Source organism: Macaca nemestrina, chromosome 5 (assembly GCF_043159975.1).
Source record: "Macaca nemestrina isolate mMacNem1 chromosome 5, mMacNem.hap1, whole genome shotgun sequence".
In the NCBI taxonomy this organism is placed as follows: Eukaryota; Metazoa; Chordata; class Mammalia; order Primates; family Cercopithecidae; genus Macaca; species Macaca nemestrina.
The window spans coordinates 146029888-146051450 of NC_092129.1; the positions used below are offsets into that span (position 1 = coordinate 146029888).

General features: G+C 53.9%; 2 protein-coding genes and 1 pseudogene across 10 annotated transcripts in view; 1 reads left to right on the top strand and 2 right to left on the bottom strand.

Annotated features, from left to right (window-relative positions):
* LOC105474530 (copine 5) overlaps nt 1–5880 on the top strand; it is a 95635-nt gene extending 89755 nt beyond the window's left edge. For 6 of the 8 annotated variants that reach the window (XM_071097125.1, XM_071097126.1, XM_071097127.1 and 3 more), the window contains 5 exons: nt 121–302; nt 1171–1298; nt 1534–1636; nt 2367–2424; nt 2930–4187. In XM_071097125.1, coding sequence (XP_070953226.1) covers nt 121–302; nt 1171–1298; nt 1534–1636; nt 2367–2424; nt 2930–3324 — 866 coding nt within the window. In that variant the 3' untranslated portion in view covers nt 3325–4187. The other 2 variants (XM_011729282.3, XM_011729283.3) reach the window with 1 other exon arrangement.
* Nucleotides 5881–8631: 2751 nt separating this feature from the next.
* LOC105474582 (galanin receptor 2a-like) lies at nt 8632–10565 on the bottom strand (annotated as a pseudogene).
* A 2779-nt stretch (nt 10566–13344) lies between these two features.
* The window catches only part of LOC105474529 (RAB44, member RAS oncogene family), a 36397-nt gene continuing 28178 nt past the window's right edge, over nt 13345–21563 (bottom strand). The window contains exons 10-14 of one of the 2 annotated variants that reach the window (XM_024790601.2): nt 20939–21020; nt 19197–19311; nt 18088–18189; nt 15816–15892; nt 13345–14507 (exon numbers count right to left, since the gene is read on the bottom strand). In XM_024790601.2, coding sequence (XP_024646369.2) covers nt 14417–14507; nt 15816–15892; nt 18088–18189; nt 19197–19311; nt 20939–21020 — 467 coding nt within the window. In that variant the 3' untranslated portion in view covers nt 13345–14416. The remainder of the gene's footprint in view (nt 14508–15815; nt 15893–18087; nt 18190–19196; nt 19312–20938; nt 21021–21563) is intronic. The other variant, XM_071097136.1, reaches the window with a different exon arrangement.

Here is a 21563-nt window from a genome sequence, read left to right on the forward strand (position 1 = left end):
AGAGAGGAGTCAAGGATTAATAAAAGTTAGGGGTGCCCTTGGACACCCCCTTCTTCATTCTGAACCCAGGGTGACTTGGTGGGTCCAGATGGTCAAAGGTTCCCATGTCCTGTATTGCAGGGAACCCCTCACAGTCCACATCTCTGCACTACATGAGTCCCTACCAGCTGAATGCCTACGCGCTGGCCCTGACCGCCGTCGGAGAGATCATCCAGCACTACGACAGCGACAAGATGTTCCCTGCCCTGGGCTTCGGGGCCAAGCTGCCCCCCGATGGCAGGGTGTCCCATGAGTTCCCGCTGGTAGGAGGTCCCGCTGGTGGGAGAGAGGACTGACCAGGCTGGGGGTGTGGTGACAAGCTGGGGGTGGGGGGACATTTCCCTTCCTCTGAGCCCAGGGACTTAAGGCTCAGCCTCAGTGGGGGTAGACTGCCTGCTGTGTGTAGGGGGCTCCAGAAACCCACCCCCTTCCCTGATCACAGATGCTGCCCCTCCACATCTGAAGTGCCTGCCCATAGCTGGCTCTGGCCTCCTTGTTCCTGACAAGACGCAGGCGGAGGTGGAGGCGAGCTGTGGCTGACCCATCCCTCAGGGCCCCAGCAAAGCGGACAAGGTGGTGTGGGTTGGGTATCCCTGAGTCAGTGCTGAGATGGGATGAGGTGGATCCCCGGGGTGATGTGGAGCGTGGCATCATCTGGGCGGCCTGGGCCCTGTGGAGATGACTGCACAGGCCACCCCTTTCCCTGGCTCCCATGAGCTGGGGACACTCAGGCACAGCAGACGTCCCTCCCATGCCTGAGGGTGCAGGGTGCTGTGCTGGGCCCAGTATGCATGTGGACAGATCAGCCACAGCTCCTTCCTGAGTTGCTCAGACCCACTTGGGCAGAGTGGGTTTACCCAAGGTTCCCTGAGGGAGGCAGCCAGGGATCTTGGGGTGTCTCTGAACAGGTACAGGGAGCTGGGTAAGGAGCAGGTTTGGACCCAGCTCACCTGAAGCACGTGCTGCTTCAAGATGGGCCCTGGTAGCTCCCTCCCCTGCCCCGCCACCCCACACCAGAGAAGAGCTGGGGTAGCCCAGGCCTGCTGACCTCCCCACCCGGCTCTGTTCCCACACATTGCGCACTCCCGTCCTTCCTTCCTGGGCTCAGCCTCCCCGCCCTCTGTCCCCTAGAATGGCAACCAGGAGAATCCCTCGTGCTGCGGCATCGACGGCATCCTGGAGGCCTACCACCGCAGCCTGCGCACAGTGCAGCTGTACGGCCCCACCAACTTCGCCCCCGTGGTCACCCACGTGGCCAGGTGAGTGCCACTGCCACCGCCTCCAGGCACTCACAAGGCCTCTGTTTCCATACTGGCTGCCTCTGGGTGGTGGGAGGGGGTGTCTCTTCCCACACACTTGCCTTTCAGGGAGCCCTGACCCTGAAGAGATTCCCCCAAGAGCTGTCACCCTCCAAAGTGTTCAGGGTCCTTGTTTAGCGGGGAACATGCCCAGAGGCCCGGCAGACAGACCTTAGTCCCTGCCTGCCCCACCCAGGAATGCAGCGGCTGTGCAGGACGGCTCCCAGTACTCGGTGCTGCTCATCATCACAGACGGGGTCATCTCGGACATGGCGCAGACCAAGGAGGCCATTGTCAATGTAAGCAAGGAGTGTGCAGTGGGGAGGCAGTTTGAGGGGTGTCTTCCTCCCCCTTAGGGGAACCCTGGGAGTGTGCCTACCTCCTTGACTTTAGGGAAATGCTTGGAGGTGACTTGGGCGGGGCTTCTCCTTTCCCTCCCTCACTGGGCCCCACTGCCCTTGTCCGCCTCCTGGCCTCTGGCTGCAGAGTCCGGTGCTGGATAGTGGATTCTGGGGAGTGGAAGGGGTGCCCGGATCATGAGAGATCTGGCTGCTGAGCACTGTTCCCACCTCTTAATCACAGTGGGTTGTCTACTCCCCCCAGACCCCGATGGCTCCCTCATTAACCCATCTCTAGGACTGCTTCCCCCTTCCCCAGGCCGACCTGGCCAGGTCAAGGGAGTGGGAGGGGAGGCTCAGAGTTGGGGAAGCCCAGGAACATGGCTCTCTGAGCCAGTGGTCTCCCTGTAAGAAGGGATGGGGTGACTCACCAAAGCAGACCTATGACCCATTCCCCCCACCACCCTCCCTCTCTCCTCCAGGCCACAGCCTGGTTTCCCTTGCTTTTTATCTGAGTGCCCTCCCTCTCCCTACCCCCATCCCCCCTTTTCTGTGTTCCTCTGTCTCTACATGTTCATTCTCCCTTTTCTTTTCTGCCCACCCTTTCCTGTCCCTGCCCCTGATTTCTCCTTCCTTTTAACCGGGTCCCAAATGGGTCCAACCTTCCCCTGCCCCCCATGCTGTCTCCCAGGCTGCCAAGCTCCCCATGTCCATCATTATCGTCGGCGTGGGCCAGGCAGAGTTCGACGGTGAGTCCAGCTGCTGCCCTCCCCTCCTTTCCTTCTCTAGCCACGTACCCCTGCCCCCACCCCAGATGTTTCCCCAGAGGCTGCGGGCCCTTGGGGATGATCCCTCCCGAAAGAGTAAGAGCTCCCGCCTGGGCGTGTGTGTCTGGGTGAGTGTGCAGGGTGTGGGGTGCGTTTGTTTGCGCAGGGAGGGGTGTGTCAGATCTGGGTGTGCACCCACACCCACATCCCAAGGCTGTGGGGAGGAGGCCCCAAGTCACTTCTTTCTCCTCCAGCCCTGGGATCCTGGGGAGTGTGGGGAGCCAAAGCACTGGGCTCAAAGTCAGAGGCTCACCTGATCAGTGAAACTGGCCCCGGCCTCAGTTTTCTCGTCTCTAACATGGGGCATGGGCCAATGGTCTCAGCCCCAGATTGGCCCGGGATGGAAGGACAAGTCCACTCTCCTGCCAGGCCCAGGGGTCCACCATTAATCTTACCCCCCCACCCCATGACACTGCTCCCCTCACAGCCATGGTGGAGCTGGATGGTGACGACGTGCGGATCTCCTCCCGGGGGAAGCTGGCTGAACGCGACATTGTCCAGGTGAAGCCCAGACTTTGCCTGCCCCACGGGAAATTCAAGAGTCCCTCTAGCCAGGCGGACCTCACACCCACTTTGGGGGCTTCCCTGGGGAAGGGCCTGGGAGGGAGGCACCAAGAGCCCCAAAGTGCCCCAGTCGTCACCGAAGGGAGTAGGAGTCACTCCTCAGCCATGCTGTGCTCTGGGCTGGGCCCCTCTCTGTCACACCTGGGACACACTCCTAACATTGTGAGTGCCCAGCCAGAGGCCAGAACCCTCTGCCAGCCCTTCCTCAGCCCCCAGGCCTCTGTGGTCAGCCTCGTTCTGTTTTTTTCTGCCCCTTGAAGGCCGAGGCAGTCTTTAGCGTTGCTGCAGCCTTCTCCAAGAATGGGCATTGCTTGGTTAACTGAATCAATGTAAGCATCTCCATGAAGGATGCAAATATAATGAGCAGAAAGATCTTTGTCCTCAGGGAATTTCCGTGCAGTCACGCGGAAGAATGCACCCTCCGCAAGCACTTCCCCCACTCATCCCCTGCAGAGGAGGCCCTAGTGCTCAGGAGATGTAGAAGACAAAACTGACATCCTCCATACCCCCTTGTCTTAAAAATTGGGGCCCAGTATCTCAGGGGTGGAGACCAAACACAGGAGGCTGGAAACCAGAGCAAGGACAACCTGGGAGGCGGGACCAGCCCATGCCAAGGCCTGGAGGCAGGAGTGAACCGGAGGAGGCGCTCAGGATGGAGGGCACCCTCTGGGAAGAAGCCTGGCATTAGGCATTGGCCAGGTTAGCCCCAGAGAGAAAAGGAATGAAGAGAGGCCAGAGAGAGAGAGGGCTCTGCTGGACAGGTCGGGGGAGACCCAGGAGGGCACATGCCCCAGAAGTCAGGGATTCAGTTGGTATTTTGGAAGCACCTACTGAGTGCTGTGCTTAGTGCCGAGGTGGAGAATCTTGTTCCATGGTGTGTCCTGGTGTGGACTAGGGCTCAGTATTTGTCAAGTGAATGAAAGAATAGTGACTATGACTGTAGTTACTTACTGCCCAAACCCAGGGAGTTGGGGGATACAGTCCCTCAGGTCATTCACAAAGATGGGGGGATTGAGTCAAGTGAGCAGAGGCTGGGATTGGGGTGGGGATGCAACCCCAGGCCTGGAGATTTTGGGGACCAGGGTCCCACAGGAGGCACTGCCTGACCCTGCCCTCCCGTTTGCCAGTTTGTACCCTTCCGGGACTACGTGGACCGCACAGGCAACCACGTGCTGAGCATGGCCCGCCTGGCCCGAGACGTGCTGGCAGAGATCCCTGACCAACTGGTGTCCTACATGAAGGCACAGGGCATTCGCCCACGTCCCCCACCCGCAGCACCAACCCACTCGCCCTCGCAGTCCCCAGCCCGCACGCCCCCTGCATCCCCCCTGCACACACACATCTGAACCTGGTCTCAGCAGGCAGGTGGCTGGGGCCTAGGAGAGGCCAGGTGAACAGGAGGCCGGGGCCCCAGACTCCCCGAAGTTGGCCTGCCCGGCCTTTGGGACATCTGTGTGCCTGGGAGGCTGCCAAGGGGTGGGACTTCTGAAGACCCCCTCCTCAATTTCTTGGCCTCACTTATTGCCCAGACCCAGGGAGTTAGGGCCGCACAGGTGACAGCGGGGTACACAGGGACCTAGCCCTTCTCTTCTTCACCAGTACCTGGCTCTAGCCCAGTCAGGAAGGTGTAAACAATAGGGGTGATTGGGGGTCCCTGTCGCCCACCCCCGGCAATCCTATTTGCTTCCCTGTCACCCTGAAGCCTGGGGTCGGCCTCCTCCAGCCCCCCATCTCCGTCCCATCCACCCATGGTGTCTACTATCACTGACCCCCGCCCTGTGGTCTATCCTGTGCCCAATTTCCAGTGAACCCCATGAAGCTGATGGGTTTGCAGGAAGGCCTGAACATGTGCCCCCTCCCAGGGACACTGGATGCATTGGGAGCCCCGGGGACCCACGGGGTGCTGTAATCATGGACCGTCAGCCATGTGATGGGCCTGAAGTGGAGGCTGCTCAGCACAGAGCCCTTTCTGGTGCCTCTTGAGCTCAGTACAATGCAAGTTCTAGACACACAGCCTGTGGAGGCCTCTCCCTGGTGTGGGCCCACAGGCACTTCCACGGTTGACTCCTGGCTTCAGGAATCCCCTCCTCCCTCCAGAGGCTTCCCAGGGCCCTCGGTGCCCATGCCTCTGCCCACCTGGAGGCCTGAGTAAGGAGTGGCTCAGCCCCATGCTCCCACACTGCCCCTGCTCTTTGCCCTGTATCCCATGAGGCTAGGAGACAGGAACCCTGGGTTTGAGCCCTGCCTCCCCCAACTGCCTAATGTGGGAACCCAAGCAAGACCCTTCTACCTTTTGGCCCTCAATGACAAGAGGGTTGACCAGATGGCCCCAGGTTTTCCTTTAGATCTGACATCCTGAGGGTCATTCATCCCATGCCCAGCTCCCCCACATCCTACTCCTAACTGATGTGACCCTACCCGAGGCCGCCTTGGCTTTTGTGTCACCCTGTTCCATCCCATCACCCCAAACACACCCTAGTCCTTCAGCCTTGGGCTCTGGCATCTGAGCCTGAGCGCTGCCCCTGCTGTGGGAAAGGTAGGGAAGAAGGGGATCTCCCTCCTGGGCCCACCCAGCCGCCTTTGCCCACTCAGGGAGCAGGTCATGCATGCCAGTCCCTGTTGCCGCATGGAGCTCCTCAGCCCACTGACCTCTCCGTGCCTGGTGCGGGCCAGGCCCCCGTCTTCTGCCTGCCTCTGCTTCCCTGTCATGCATGGTGGTGGTGTTTCTACGGTGTCTGGTTCTGTGCCCGTCTCTGAGACAGTCTCTGTGTGGAATTTGCCTTAAACTGAAGTAAATTTGGTTCTTTTAGTAAAGCATGATGTTTTTCTTTCTTCTCTGAAAAATAGCACTGACGTTGCTGTTTGACAGGGTCCATGTTCTCCTCTGTGGCTTCCTTCAATTGTTTGATTCAGTAGGATTTACAAGCAAAGGCCACGTGCCACGCTCTGTGCTAGGCATGGAGGATGCAGCCATGAACAAAGCACAGGCCCTGTCCCCACACAGAGCTTACAACACACACACAGATAGTATGGGAGAGACACAGCAAACACATCAATAAATAGGCTAGTAACATCATTTCAGGTGGTGGCAAGAGTTCTAAAGACACATGAGGGAGGAGGGTGATGTGTTCCATGAGGTGGTTGGAGAGGGCCTCTCAGAGGAGGTCATGGTTGAGGTGAACCCCCAGGAAGTGAGACAGGGAGCCACGCTGATATCTGTGGGAAAGGGGCTCTAAGTAGAGGGACCAGCAGGTACAAAGGCCCTGTGGTAGGAGCATCCTTGGTGCGTTTGCAGGAGAGCGGGGCAGGTGTGGCTGGAGCTGAGTGCAGGAAGGGAAAGTGCTAGAGATGGGGTTGCAGAGGTGAAGAAGCCAGAATGCGTGGGCCGTGTAGGCCATGATGAGGCCTTTGGCATTTACTGAGTGAAACGGGAAGCCATTGAGGAGGTGAGAGAAGTGAGTAACATCATCAGAATTTCCTCTAAAATAAATGGATTGCTTTATTGCATTTGATCACTCATTCACTCATCTCTCAACAAGTATTTACCAAACATGAGTGCCTGGCCTCACTCAGGCATTGGAGACCATGCTGGAGATGCACACACAGAATTGCACCCTCAAGGGTGCCCCTGCTCTCGGGCAGTGAGCGAGGAAATCCTACAACCATGGTGTACTGACACCAAGCCATCAGAGGCTGGGTAATCTGTGGGCACCAGAGTCACTGTGCCATGAGGAGTCTGGCGTCCCCTGTGCAGTGGGGTCGTCACCCCCACCCCCACCCTTGTAGGGTCATCGCGTGGCCAGAGTGACGAGTACATAAGGTTGCACATGACGTACGTGACATGCACCCAGGACCCACTGCATTTTAGGTGCCCAAGAAACACTGTTTTCCTCTTGTTCCTCTTCACATGTAAATCCCTGTGGCCATGAGGGACCAGGGATCATAGCAAAAGGGGATTTCTCCCTTCTCTGGGCAAGTCTGTTCCCAGATTAGCCCTCCAGGCAGCCATTCCCACCCTGAACATCACAAGAAATTTGGAACTAATTATACCAAAGTTTGGGACTTGTTTACTTCTTATGATTTTATAGTAAATGGGTGCTGATTCACGGTTGTCCCTATAATTAACATGCCCCTGTGACTTACATTCTGATACGCTTTGAGTGGGAACAGGGTGGGGTCACAGCTTGGAAGGAGGGAAGTTCCCATAACCAGCAGCTCATGTCACCTCATCACAGGGGCCATGGGAAAGTGTCAGGAGAGGGTGCTTGCCTGGCAGAGGGACTGAGGCGCAGAGCCACTGCTGGGGGCGGGACAGGACGCCAAGAGCATCTTTGCTGTGCCCGACACTGTAGCATCTAGTGGATTCTTTCCCAAGGTGTGGTCCACAGAACACTGGCTCCCTGGCGTGGAGCTTGGGAACCTGCCTGCTGTGCTTCCCTCTCGAGAGTTTCAGTGGCCTTTTGGGTATTCAAGGCTCTGTTAAGTCCTACAGCAAAGGGACCAGTTTGCTCTGGTTCAACCCAACGTTTCTCAAGCTTTGTATCACAGAGTCTGTGTGTGTGTGTGTGTGTGTGTGTGTGTGTGTGTGTGTGTGTGTGTGTGTGTTTCGCTGGTAACACCGTCACTAAGCAGAACATGCTGTCTTGGGAATTTCAGTAGAGACAATCTCCCGGGTTTCCAGGCCAACACAGAAGACTGAGGCCTGCCCTGAGCAGGCCAGAGGGAGGGCACCGAGGGTGGGAAAGATGGGGACCTCAAATTGGGCTCTGGAGAGAAGAAAAGGGCTCTGAAAGGGATCCCTGCCCCAGGTGCTTCAGGAAGAGAAGCCACAGGGAAGAAAGGAGGGCTTCAGACATTCGCAGTCCCAGACTCATGGCTGCATGGTTGACTGGATTTTTGTCCCGCTATTGGACTGAGGAGTGTGTGGAACAGAGCTGGAGGGGTGGGCAGAGAGAGGAAAGGCTGTCCCGCCTCTGAGCTCACCGCCCAGGCTGTGGCTGGTCCTCTGCTCCCCCTACTTAATCTCCTGGCCTTCAGGATTAAGGACCGTAGGCTATTACCCCCCAGATCATTCTCCACCCACTTCTCTGCCTTTGGAAGCCCCTCTGCCTTCCTCTTGTCCACTCACCTCAAATGCCCCTGAATTAATACAAATAAAATAGTAATAGTAGCAATGACCAGCACACATATGCACTTACTAAGCATCTTTCTAAGCACTTTACATGTGTTTAAATTCATCTTCATAACAACCCTGTGAAGAAGGTATGTACTATCGTCATCCCATTTTCCAGATGAGAACACCGAGACACAGAGGCTCAGGGTCACACAATTAGAGAGCAGTGGAGCCTACAGGTATCTGAGCCTGAAGGTGGAGTGGGAGGATCCACCTGGTTACCTAGAGATGTGAGCTCTCACTGAGCCATTTAGTTGCCTTGTGACCTTGGTTGGGCCCTCTGCCCGCTGGGTCTCAGTCTCTCCACTGGTAAAATAGAGGGGGTGGGCTGTCAGGCCCCTAAGGGTCTTCCCATCTCCCTTGAGTCTCAGACCATCCATCAGCCTATACTCTTAGACCCCTGCCAGGCCCCACAGGCCTCCTGGGGCCCTGTCATGGCCAGGCTGGACAGTCACCATCACTGTGGCTGCCACTCCCACATCTCTGGGATGCCTGGCCATCATCGGCCTGCAGAAGAGGTCCCTGAGTCCTGCCCGGAAGGGGCGGGAGAGGTAGAAGCAGAGGATAGGGCTGACAGCACACTTGGAGTAGGCCAGGAAGGTGCAGAGGCTGGAGGCCACAAAAGCAGCCGGTGTGGCAGGCAGGTGGCCCATGGCTGTGTTCTCTTGATGCTCCTGGATGCTCTCTCCCATGGGACCTCCGGGCTGTGTCCATAGGAGCCAGCCCACGTGGCTGAAAGAGCAGCCCAGCCCCAGCATGCATGGCAGGAAGGCCAGGGCTCCCAGCAGGCTGAAGTAGTAGCAGAAGGTCCCAGCAGGGCTCAGGAGCAAGAGGCAGGCCTGGGTCTCGGGAGCCCCCACTGTTTCCTCCTCCACTGCCACCCTCTGGAACAGCCAGTCGGGCAGGGATGCAGTAAGGCCCAGGGCCCACATGGCCCCACAGAGCAGCAAGCAGCTGCCCCAGCCTGCTGGGAAGTCCAGGTCAGGCAGGGCCACAGCCACGTGGTGCAGGAGAGCCGTGGCCACCACGCTATAGAAGGTGCAGAACATGGTGGCTAATGGTGCAGATGGCAAGGCCCAGCCACCAGTCGTGCTGCAGGAAGCTCAGCAGCAGCACAGGCACCACGCAGGCCACGAAGAGCAGGTGAGATAGCGTGATGTTCATCATGAGGTTTCGGGTCAGGGCGTGGAGCGGGTGGGGGGCGCCCGGGTCCCGGCCCACCACCAGCAGCATGAGCCCATTAGCTTACAGCCCCACCAGCAGGACAAGGCCACAGACCCCGGCAAAGATGAGTCGGAGCAGTCACTCAGGTGTGGCCATGAGCTGCATGTCGAACGTGGCATTCTCCTGTTTCAGACACACAAGGACAAAGTAGAAACCAGTCAGCCCCAGAGGCCGCCTTCCCCGTTCCTGCTGAGCCTCCTTTTCTCACAGACCCCTACATGTAGTGGGCCCAGATACATGCCTGTCCTTGGCACACATTAGCCCCTGCAGACCTCATGACAACCCCATGGGATGGACTCCATCAGTGCCCTGGGTTCAAATCCTGCCTCTGCTACTTGCTAGCTCCAGTACCCTGGGAGTTATTTATTTATTTATTTAGAAACAGAGTCTCACTCTATCACCCAGGCTGGAGCGAGATCTTGACTCACTGCAAACTCCACCTCCTGGGTTCAAGTGATTCTCATGCCTCAGCCTCCTAAAGTACTGGGATTACAGGCCTAAGCCTCTCCCCCTGGCCCCTGGGAGAGTTACTTAATGTTTATCTACCTCAGTTTCCTCAGCTGTAAGAAAGCAAGGAAATAAAAGAAATAAAACAGATGTCGATAGTAACTGTTATAAGTGATAAGAGTAGGATAATTTTCATTTTCTTCTTTAAAATTTACTTCTAAAATTTCTGCAAGGAGTACACATTGCTTTCATAATCTGATAAATACATATGTGCATACATACATACACACACGTATCTATTTTTTGACAAAACCCTGCCCTGTGAAACAAGCAGGTTTAATCTGAGGTTCAAATGGGAAAGTGGGTCTGAAAGGGCTTTGAGAAGGTGTGAAGCCCCTCCCAGTGGTTCCCAAGCGTCTCTGCACGTTGGGACCACCTGGGGAATTTCACAAATACAGAAACCTGGGTCCCACCCCCAGAGACATGACATAGTTGGTCTGGGCTTTGGCATTTTTGAAAGACCCCAAATAATTCGAAGGGCAGACCAGCTTGGGAATCACTGCCCTCTAGGTTATGCTGTGCAGGCCCCTGGCAGGATGGGGGAGTCTGCGCCCAGCGGTCAGACCTTTCTCCTCACCCCCACTGTGTCCCACATGTCAAGGGCAGGGGGAGCCCCCGACTGGGAGGACTCTGGCTAGAAGATGGAGTGTAGACATACTAGAGTCAGCCCAGTGGCTGACGTCACCACTGGCCGCCCTGCAGGCCAGGCCAGGGCCCGGGAGCTTTAGCTGGAGAGAGGCTTGCCTGCTAACTCAGTACATATTTCCTGAGCATTTGCTCTGGACCGGGTTCCGGGAATCCAGCAGCAAACAAGACACAGCAGAGGAGTCCTCATTGGAGTTGCCCTCCCCTTTTCTCCCACACTGGGGTGGGGACTGGAGACACCCTTCTCCTGCAGGCTCAAAGCCAGGTTTGAAGGAGTCTCTGAGTCCCTCCTGCAGAGCCCCAGCCTGGGGGACTTAGCTTGGTCTCTGGGGCCCCAGGGCAGCAACGTGCCTGAGGGCAGCTGAGGAGAGACTGGAGAGGGGGCGTCTGTGAATTCTGATGTCGACCACCCTCCCAGGTCCCACCGGCTCCTGGGACTGCAGGAGGAGGGGCAATGAAGGACCTGTCCTGGATGAAGGCTGTCCTCCAGCCACTTTCCTGGCATTTGTCACTGCCTTTTTTGTCACTTTTTCCTGGTCCACACCCACCAATGACACGGACTATTACTGGAGAGAAATTGGCAGGGAGCAATGCGAGGCTTCAGGGGCCTGGCCCCTGCTTCCCGGAAGCATCCGCATTTTCCTGTAAACAGTTGCATAACTTCAGGGCTAAGTCTGTGGGTACTGGCATTTGGGTTTAACACCGTTTCCAGCACTTACTTGCTACGTGACTATGGAGAAGTTACTCAGCCTCCCTATGCAGTAGTCTCCTCTTCTGTAAGATTGGGGAACACGCCTGATGGTGTGAGGGCTAAATGAAGTAACAAGAGCTAAGTGCTCAGAACAGTGCCTGGCATGCGGTAGGCAATGGGTAAAGGAGGGATGTCATTCTGCCCCTGCTCCCCCTCAGTTCCAAAAAGCCCTCTTCTCTTAGAGCTCCTGCCCAGCCTTCCTTCTCTCCCCCTGCCCTCCCTTCTCACTCAGCAGCCTGAGTCCCCTTAGCCCAGTCCCACCCTCCTTTTCTTAATCAGACTCTGGCTAAGCCTAAGCCAGAGCCCCCTTGGCTGACATGCCCCAAGAACTCACCACTTGCCTGGAAGTTCACTCTGAAGTCTACCTCAAGTTTCTCCTGCTGCTGTCGTTGCCTGCTGTATGCTACTCTGAGGTTTCTGGGTCCTGTTCTCTGGCTTGTGAGCCCTTTGACAGTAGGAAAGGCTGGTGGTCCTTGCACAGTTGTGCCCTGCCCAGCAGGTGGATCCGGCTCAAGAAAGCCAAAACAGGGTTCTGGGCAGTGTGGAGTTTCTCCCAGAACTCTACCTCCTGGGAATCTGAGTTGCTTGAGGCCAGAGCAGAGCTGAGATGAAACGGGGAGACCTGGGGGCCACTCCTGTACCAGGCCCCCAAACGACAGGAGCTATGTCTGCTCTACTGCCTCTCCCAGGAATCACACCCTGCCTATCTGCCTCATTAACTCCCTGGCCCACAGGACAGAGATGTTGGTGCCTGCCAGGTCCCTGGGCCCCAGAGAAAGAGCCATTAGCAACTACAGGACCTGTCTCCTGTCCTCACCCAGGGCCAGCATCACTCACTCCAGCCCACACCCCTCTCTCTCTCTCTGAGAACACCACAGTCTAGAAACTGTTCAGTTCAGGGGTAGGCTTGTGGGCTGTGGGAGGGGACCTGAGATGGGAGAAGACATTGGGGTAAAAAAGGATCAGTGAAGCGCCCAGTAAAAGAATCAGCTAGAGGGCCGGGCGCAGTGGCTCACGCCTGTAATCCCAGCACTTTGGGACGTTGAGGTGTGCAGATCATGAGGTCAGGAGATCGAGACCATCCTGGCCAACATGGTGAAACCCCGTCTCTACTAAAAACACAAAAAATTAGCCGGGCGTGGTGGCGGGCGCCTGTAGTCCCAGCTACTCGGGAGGCTGAGGCAGGAGAATGGCGTGAACCCAGGAGGCAGAGGTTGCAGTGAGCCAAGATTGCACTCCAGCCTGGCGACAGTGTGAGACTCCGTCTCAAAAAAAAAAAAAAAAAAAAAGAAAAAAAGAAAAAAAGAATCAGCTGGACCATGGGAATCATCCACATGGAGTCTGGAGGTTGAATGGGGTCCGTTAAGGGAATCTAATCCAACTTTGGTGGATTCAGATGCTGGGATCTTCTCTACCTCACCTTTTGCCAAGTATTACCTGGCTTCTGCCTGTGTGCCTCTAGTGATGGAAGGCTCACTGCTGCTGAGACGTTCCTTTCAGAACTGAGAAGAGGGGTTGGGGCCAGGGTCTAAGACTGTGTGATTCAACAGGCCTCTGTTGCTCCCTCTTTCTCCTCCATTCTCTAACTCTGTTCCTTGAACTGTCTTTGCTTGTCCCTCTATGGGGTTTCCATTGATTCAGCCAGGAAATTCCCCAGTACCTGAAGGATTACAAAATACCAAACTCAGGCTGGGGGCGGTGGCTCACGCCTGTCATCCCAGCACATTGGGAGGATCACTTGAGCCCAGGAGTTTGAGACCAGCCTAAGCAACATAGCAAGACCTTGTCTTTGCAAATAACTAAAAAATTAGCAAGGTGTGGTGGCACGTGCCTGTGGTCCCAGCTACTTGGGAGGCTGAGGTAGGGGAATCGCTTGAGCCCAGACAGTTGAGGCTGCAGAGAGTGGCGATCATGCCAATGCACTCCAGCCTGGGGAACAGAGAGAGACCCTGTCTCAAAAAACAATCAAACAAACTCAGTGCCTGGCACATGTTGTCCATTCAATTTGTGATGATGGTAAGATGTGACAGACGCACAAACACAGACCATGGCAGTCTCTCTAAGACTCTAAAGCAAGCTCTCCGAGGGCACCGGAAACCCCAGCCCTGGCCGATAAGGTGCAGCCGCCATCCAGGAGGTGAATTTTATGGAATTTCGGAAACTTCTGCAAAAGCTCCAAAGAAGAGTGTGTGAATGATTCTGAGTCTAGGCTCCCCAGCTGTTTGGACCCCCAGCCACACCCTAGCTGCCCTTCAAATACATCCATAGACTGACAACTCAGGCCGAAGCCCTGTGCTTGGGGACACCGTGGCACTGGAGCAGGGGATGGGACCCTCGAATGTGACCCCTGTGAGGTGTGTTTCGTATCATGGGGAAAGGGAGTGAGGTCGGGGCTCTGCAAGACAGGAGGGCATCAGGGCGTATCAGAGGCCTTCGGATCATCACTATTCCCAGGAACCGAAGAAAGCCCATGCCTGCAAATAGAAATAGCGAGGGAGACCAGGCCAACAGCGCCCTGCCAGGCAGAGCACAGAGGGACCGCTCTAACACTGAGCGGTGATTAACAGGTTACACCAATTAGGAGCCAGCAGCACCCGAGGGAGCTCCTTGGAAAGTTTCTCCTCATCTCTTTTTTTCTGATTATGTAATGAATATCGTTATTGTTGAAAATCTGAAAATACAAGTATGTGTAAAATCGAAAGTAACACCCCCCCACACACACATTCTCGCTATAATTTTATCACCCACAGATGTGTGGCCAATATTTTGGTGTATTTTCCTAAAGTTGTTTTTCCAGACTTTTTCTTTCTTTGGAGAGTTTTGCCGTACTCCTGCCCCCCAAGTCTTGTTCACTCAACAAAGCCCTCCTTTGGAGTTTGAAAGGCAGAGGTGATGCAGCCCTGCTTTGGGATCCGAGTCCCTAATTTGAGAAGGGTTTTCCTGAACCTCCAAGCTGGTCCTCTGTTTTGTTGCTGTCCAGGAACGAAGAACAGGAGCTGAGGGACAGGAAACCATGCGGGTGTCCATCCTACCCGGGACAGGACAAGTGGTCAGGAGCAACAACCGAATTTCTTGGGCTGCTTCTTGGGGGTCACCTCCACCAGCGAGCCCTTCAGGCCTTCTTCTTGCATCCTGAGTGACCTATGTGACAATGCCGAGCATCAGTCCTCTTTCTCACCTCCTAGGGGCAGCATGGATGGGCCCATGGGTGCAGCTGGGGGCTGGGAGGCTGCACCCGCAACCCCCACACCAGCTCTGCCTCTGCCCTGCATTCCACATGAGACCAGAAGAATTGAGTCCCTGAGACTTTGACCTTCTCTCTCTGGCCTACTATGTGCCAGGCACTGTGCAGGACTCTGACTACGACAGAGAAACCACTATTCCCTCCCTTGAGTAGTGAGAGAGACAGACAGGAAAAGGGGTGACTGCAGCCCAGGAATGATGGGGAGGCACACAGCGACTTCATACCAGGTCCTGGAGGGATCTGGGGAGGAAGGAGATGGTGACTGAACTGAAAACTGAGCCATGGACAAGGTTTGCCAGCAGAAAGGATGGGGGAGGCGCATCCCAGGCAGAGGGCTATGGCTCAGTGCCAAGAGAGAGCTTGGGGGCTGGGGAAGCAAAAGAAGTCCCTCCCTTTCTTCATGATGCATTTACTGCGTGCCAGACGGTGCCCATCTGATCTAGCTCCCCTCATCCCTCACTCATTGTATTCATTTTTGGAGCACCTGGGTCCCAGGCATGGGGAGAGGGACTGAACGGAACAGACATGGCCCTGCCTTCCTGGACAACAAGAAAACAGATAAATGCATATACCATTAATATGTGTCGTGTCAAGAAGGGCCATGAAGGACACAAACAGGGGCTGGGATCCAAAATAGTGGTGAGAGGTGGGTGATCAGGGAGGGAGTCTCTGAGTGGCTGGAACTTAGTGAGTGTGTGTGTGTGAGTGTGAGTGTGAGTGTATGTGTGAGAGAATGTGAGTCTGTGGGGGTGTGAGTGAATGTGTGTGTGTGTGTGTGCAGGGGTACGGGAGATGGCACTGGAGATGCTGCAGGCCATTGCAAAGCATTTGAATTTTATTTTAAATCCATGGAAGCTACTAGAAGTTTGGGAGCAGAAGAAAGACACTCCTTTTCTCAGCCCTCTTTGCAAGTGAAAAAACTGAGGCTTGGAGAGCCTAAGTGCCTGTGGGGAGTGATTCAGCGAAAGGGAATGGCAGAGCTGGAGTCAGGAGACTCAGTGCAGGGCTCTCTCTCCCCCGCTCAGACTGGTGAGCCAAGGTCTTTAACTAGGTGCTTCTCTGACCCATTTCCTCAGAATGGGCCTTTCAGTCCCACCTGGGAGTCAAGAGTGGGGCTGGAGCTGTCCCAGAGGATTCAGTGGGGCGGTGGGGGGTGGGGGTCGGGCGGGGGGTGGGGGTGGGGCGGAGGGGTGGGCAGCACTTACCTGGCCAGGTTTACCACAGGCTCCAGGATGTTGTGACCCAAGGCGGCACTGCACTCCCCAAAAGAGACCCCCAGTTCCTGCAGGCCAGACAGGGAGGGGCATGTGTGCCTTGGGAGAGACAACTGCAAGGCCAGGCTGTACCCCACCGCTAAAGTCCTGGCCATCAGAGTCCCAAGGCATCCCTAAGCCGACCTCAGTGGCGGGCAAGACAGCCCCGTCTCGGCGTGGGCCACCATCCCTGGCTGAAGCCCTTTGCCCACTGTCCCTTCACCCCGGCTGGCCAAGGTGTCAAAGAATGCACTGAAACGACACTTCACAGCCTTCGGAGTAGTGTGGGAAGCCTGCATCCCAACTTGGAGAAAGGTCTCTGGAGACATTTTATAAATGTTAGTTTTTTTTTTTTTTTTGAGATAGAGTCTCGCTCAGTCGCCTAGGCTGGAGTGCAGTGGCGCGATCTCGGCTTACTGCAAGCTCCGCCTCCCAAGTAGCTGGGACTCCGCTTCACGCCATTCTCCTGCCTCAGCCTCCCAAGTAGCTGGGACTACAGGCGCCCGCTGCCACGCCCGGCTAAATTTTTGCATTTTTTTGTTTTTAGTAGAGACGGGGTTTCACCGTGTTAGCCAGGATGGTCTCGATCTCCTGACCTCGTGATCCACCCGCCTCAGCCTCCCAAAGTGCTGGGATTACAGGCATGAGCCACCACGCCCGGCCAGTTATGTTTTTTAATTTCAAAAATATTTCATTGGGAGGATATTGGAAGATACAGTATAAGAAAGTACACGCTCAATATCTAAACCACTGCTGTTAGCGTTTGGGAAGATATTGCCATTCTGTTTTATATAACCCTTTTATGGGGCGGGGGCTAAATGTCCTGTACAGTTAGGTTAAACCAGATGAAATTGCTATTTTTGGCATGCCCCAGTCAAATATCAGCAATTTCATATGTTTCAACCTAATCTATATCTAGATTTGCAGCTGCTTATATGATTTTCTATTATATTGTAAGCATTTCCCCCACACCCTTAAATATTTTTCCAAGACGGGATTCTTAATGGCAAATACCTCTCGTATGAACATCCACAATTTAACCACCAATTGCTGCCAAATGTTTGTTCTTATAAATAATATTTGAAAGCCCTCATATAAACATGTGCGATTGTACGTTATACATGGGTATCCATTAGGTGTTCCTTTAGGGATTATTACTTCCGAGTCTTCCCTTAGGATAAATTGCTAGAGGATAAATTACTATGTCAAAGGGTTGAGTTACTACTTTTAAGAAAAAGGCTGAGCACAGTGGCTCACGCCTGTAATCCCAGCACTTTGGGAGGCTGAGGCAGGCAGATCACCTGAGGTCAGGAGTTCCAGATCAGCCTGGCCAACATGGCGAAACCCCATCTCTACTAAATATACAAAAATTAGCTGGGCCTGGGGGCGCGCGTCTCTAGTCCCAGCTACTAAGGAGGCTGAGGTGGGAGAATCGCTTGAACCCTGGAGTCGGAAGTTGCAGTGAGCCGAGATCATGCCACTGCACTCCAACCTGGGCGAAAGAGCAAGATTCCAGCTCAAAAAAAAAAAAAAAAGAAAAGAAAGAAAAAGAAAAAGAATAAACTTCCTTTCAGGCAGGAGCCACAATGATGACCTCACGACTTATGGGAAGTGGGAAGAGAAACAGGAAGAAAATGAGGTATGAAAACGCCAAGAGGGGTTGCGTGAGAGGTGGGGCGAGGAGTGATTTTCCCCTCTATTTTTATTCTCTCCAGATTTTCTGGAATGTGGTTAAATGCTATTCATGAATAAATAGTATTCACTGTCTGGCAGTGGAGCTTCTGATGTAATCATCCCAAGGGAGAATTTGAGTCTTAAAATAGGAGAACTTAGAAGGCAGCACGTTAATTAGAGACCAGAGATAAAATTAAAATTTGATTGGGAATTTTAAGCAAAGCCTTTAAAACCTTTTTACTCTGAAGCTATTTCTTATGTAGGTGGGGACATGGTGTGGGAATGTGCTAATTCAACAATGAGGTTCAGTATCACCCTCGCCACTCTAGCCTCGGGTTTGGGCTTAAAACGCATCTCCAGAGGCCGGGGCTGTGTGGGAGGCAGAGGCGGCCAGGCTGTTCGCTCTGAGCAGGGCTTTGATTGGGGCAGGGGCAGGAATGGGCCATGGGTTCTCCTCGGCTGCCCAGGTCAAGTGACGCCTATCCACTACCCGCCAGGGAGGCACCTGCCCGGTCCACACACAGAGAGGGGCTGATGCCCAAGTGCTTACCCGGGCCAGTTGCTGCCCAGCTTCTGTGGACACTTGCCGTTCTTCCTCACAGTCCATCTTGTTTCCCAGGAGAAGGATGACCACCCCATCCGACCCTGCGTCCTGCACACAGAACACGTTCTCTCAGCCACAACCACTGTGTGCCAGGCCCCTGGCACATTTGCCCTCCTAGAAGCTGAAGTGTGTCCCCCATGTTCCCACTCTCAGGCCACATCCACTCCATATCCTTCTCACCTGGACCCTTTCCCCCATCCTTCCTTTCTGCTGATAAACATCTCACCTATTTTCCAAGGCCAACCTTAAGAACACCTCCCCCAGGAAGCCTTCCTGGATTGTTCCTGCCCATGCCCTCTCTTCCTGCCTGTGTTGAACAGTCCAGCACTTGATTATACATTTTCCCAATTGTTTCATGAATAATAATAATACTTTCTGATTAATGAGTGATTGTTATATACCAGGTGCTATGCTGAAATCAATTATATCAGTTAATCCTCACAGCTCCCCTATGAAAGAAGTCAGGAAATTGAAGTTCAGAGAGCTCAATTCACTTGTCCAAAGTCACAGAGTTGGGGTGGGTGGGATTCAAATCTAGGTCCTGTCAGACCCCAGCGCTCAGCTCCCCTCTTCACACATTACCTTATCCTGCTTCTTTTGCTAAACTAGAAACTTCCAGAGAGAAGACAACATGGCTAACTTCACACCCCTCTGCTGTGCTAGTACACACTGCAGAATTTCAGTATATATGCTTTGAGGAAGTATGCAGGGGAAAAACTAGAGATGTGTGAACAGAGGAATTATCACGTGGCATGGCACTAGAACTACATTAGCCTCAAGTGTAAGAAGAAGACATTATAAACAGAGCTGCCATATGTAGGAAGAGAATGTTCACAGGATAAAGGAAGTAGTTTTGTTTGAAGGCTATACTATGTGGTTGTCGTTTCTTTGTACTACTGCATTCCCAGCTCATCCAACCACATGCCCTCAGTGGGTGGTGTCACCCATATGTCTGTCATGTCGTTTGTAATCCTAGGAGAAAAGAGGGAGTGGCAGGATATAAGGTCCCTCTTGACTGGAGGGACTGGGGCCAACCCCAGCAGCCATCTGCTCACCTGGAGACAGTCTAGCCAGTAGCGCACGTGGCCAAAGCTCTTCTGGGAGGTGATGTCGTACATAAGCACTACCCCATCAGCCTTGCGGAGCAGCTGCCGCGTCATGCTGTGGTACCTGCCCAGAGAGTCTGCATGAGGCCACACCAGGCATCCCGACCCCAGGTCCTGGCCTCTGCAAAGTGGGAGAAGTAACTTATCCTACTTCTAATTGCTTCCCACAGAGCACGTCTGTATGCTTTCCTTCGTACGGTGTAGTTCTTGTTGATGAGGTAACAGTTCTCATGGCCCAAATTTCAAAAGGTCTCAAGGAGAACTCAGTGAAACGTCTCCTTCCTTCTGCCCCATCCTGAAGCCACCTAGTCCCCCTCCCCAGAGGCAACCAGGGTTATCAGTTTCTTAAATATTTTTCCAGAGGTATTTTATGTATATACATATATATACACACACATATACACCCGTACACATACATCTTTCCGCCTCTATTTTATACAAATACAGTGTAAAACATTCATCATACTCATTAATATTCAGTGTTCTGCATTTTGTTTTTTTCCAGTTAACAGGATGTCTTAGAAAAATTTCCCTATCGGGCTGGGTGCAGTGGCTCACGCCTGTAATCCCAGCACTTTGGGAGGCTGAGGCAGGAGGATCATTTGTGGTCAGAAGTTCCAGATTGGCCTGGCCAACATGGTGAAACCCCGTGTCTACTAAAAATACAAAAATTAGCTGGATGTGCTGGCGTGTGCCTGTAGCCCCAGCTCCTCAGGAGGCTGAGGCGCAAGAATCACTTAAGCCCTGGAGGCGGAGGTTGCAGTGAGCTGAGATCACGCCACCACACTCCAGCTTGGGCGACAGAGCAAGACTGTGTCTCAAAAAAAAAAAAAAAAATCCCTATTAGTACATAAAGACAGTCCTCAGTCTTTGTGTGGCTTTACAGTGTTATATTGGGTGGACTGACCCTACTTTATCTAACTGGTCCCCTATTGATGGACATTTAGGTTGTTTCCTATTTTAATAACACAAGTGATAATACTACGAATGGTCCTGGTCCCTTTGTTCTTATAGTCATATATGAGTCTGTCTATAGAATAAATTTCTAGATGTGGAACTGCAGAATCAAATAAGATATGCCTTTTGAGTTTTGATTACTGCCTGGTGCAGTAGCTCATGCCTGGAATCCCAGCACTGCGGGAAGCCGAAGCAGGCAGATCACAAGGTCAGGAGTTCGAGACCAGCCTGGCCAATATGATGAAACCCCATCTCTACTAAAAACACAAAAATTAGCCAGATGTGGTAGCGGGCACCTGTAGTCCCAGCTACTCGGGAGGCTGAAAACAGGAGAATCGCTTGAACCCAGGAGGTGGAGGTTGTGGTGAGCCCAGATCGCGCCTCTGCACTCCAGCCTGAGCAATAGAGCAAGACTCCATCTCAAAAAGAAAAGAAAAAAAAGTTTTGATCACTTCTGCCTAGGTTGAAAGTAGAAGACCAGCATTTTCAGAAGGACAGGTGATTGGGTGGCTGTCCACTAATGACCATGTTGGGACAGCCCTAATATATGCCCTGCCAGGCTGAGGGACCTCTGGCTCTGCTGCCCTCTCTCCCCTGCCTTGGCCTTGACTCATCTCTCCTTCCCTGACCTCCTGAATCCTCGGGGGGCAGTTGCCTCCGGCCCATGTTACTGGGGCTGCTGTGTGTCCCTCTGTACCTAGTTCCTGACACCACTGATACACATTGCCTGTTACCTCTCTTGGCCAGCCGTGTCCCAGAGCTGCAACACAAAGCACTTGTTGTCCACCAGCAAGGTTTTGACCCGAAAATCTACTCCTAGGACACATAAAGAGGGGTGAAGCCTACTAAGTTACCATCCAGGACTCCTAGCCAAGGCCTACCCCAGTATACACCTGTTCCCTGTACCAGCTGCAGTGCGATAGAGCCCTTGGCTGCTGGGCTTCCCTTCCGCTCTGCATTCCATCCATCCTCGAGGACCCACTTTCTCCAGGAAGCCTTCCCAGACCTCCCTGCCATACTGGCAGTTTGTGCCAACCCAAGGCACCTTGTCTACGATGTTTATTCCTTAGGTCACCCAGAATACAAGTTTCATTATTTTATTTTTACACTACTCCTTTTTCCATTCCCTAATTATCGCATGCACCTTCCCCTCTCAACCAGACAGCAGGGGAGACAAGCAGCCCAGAGGGGCATAAGGAATGCTGGCTTCAGGCCACTGTTACACTGGTTACAGGACCTCAGGCAAGTCATTTCACTTCTGTGAGCCTCTCTTTCCTTGTCTGCAAAGTGGCAAATTAGAAAGACCTACACTGCAGAGTGGCTGGAGGATTAAAATGCTGTTTTAATCAGCCGGGTGTG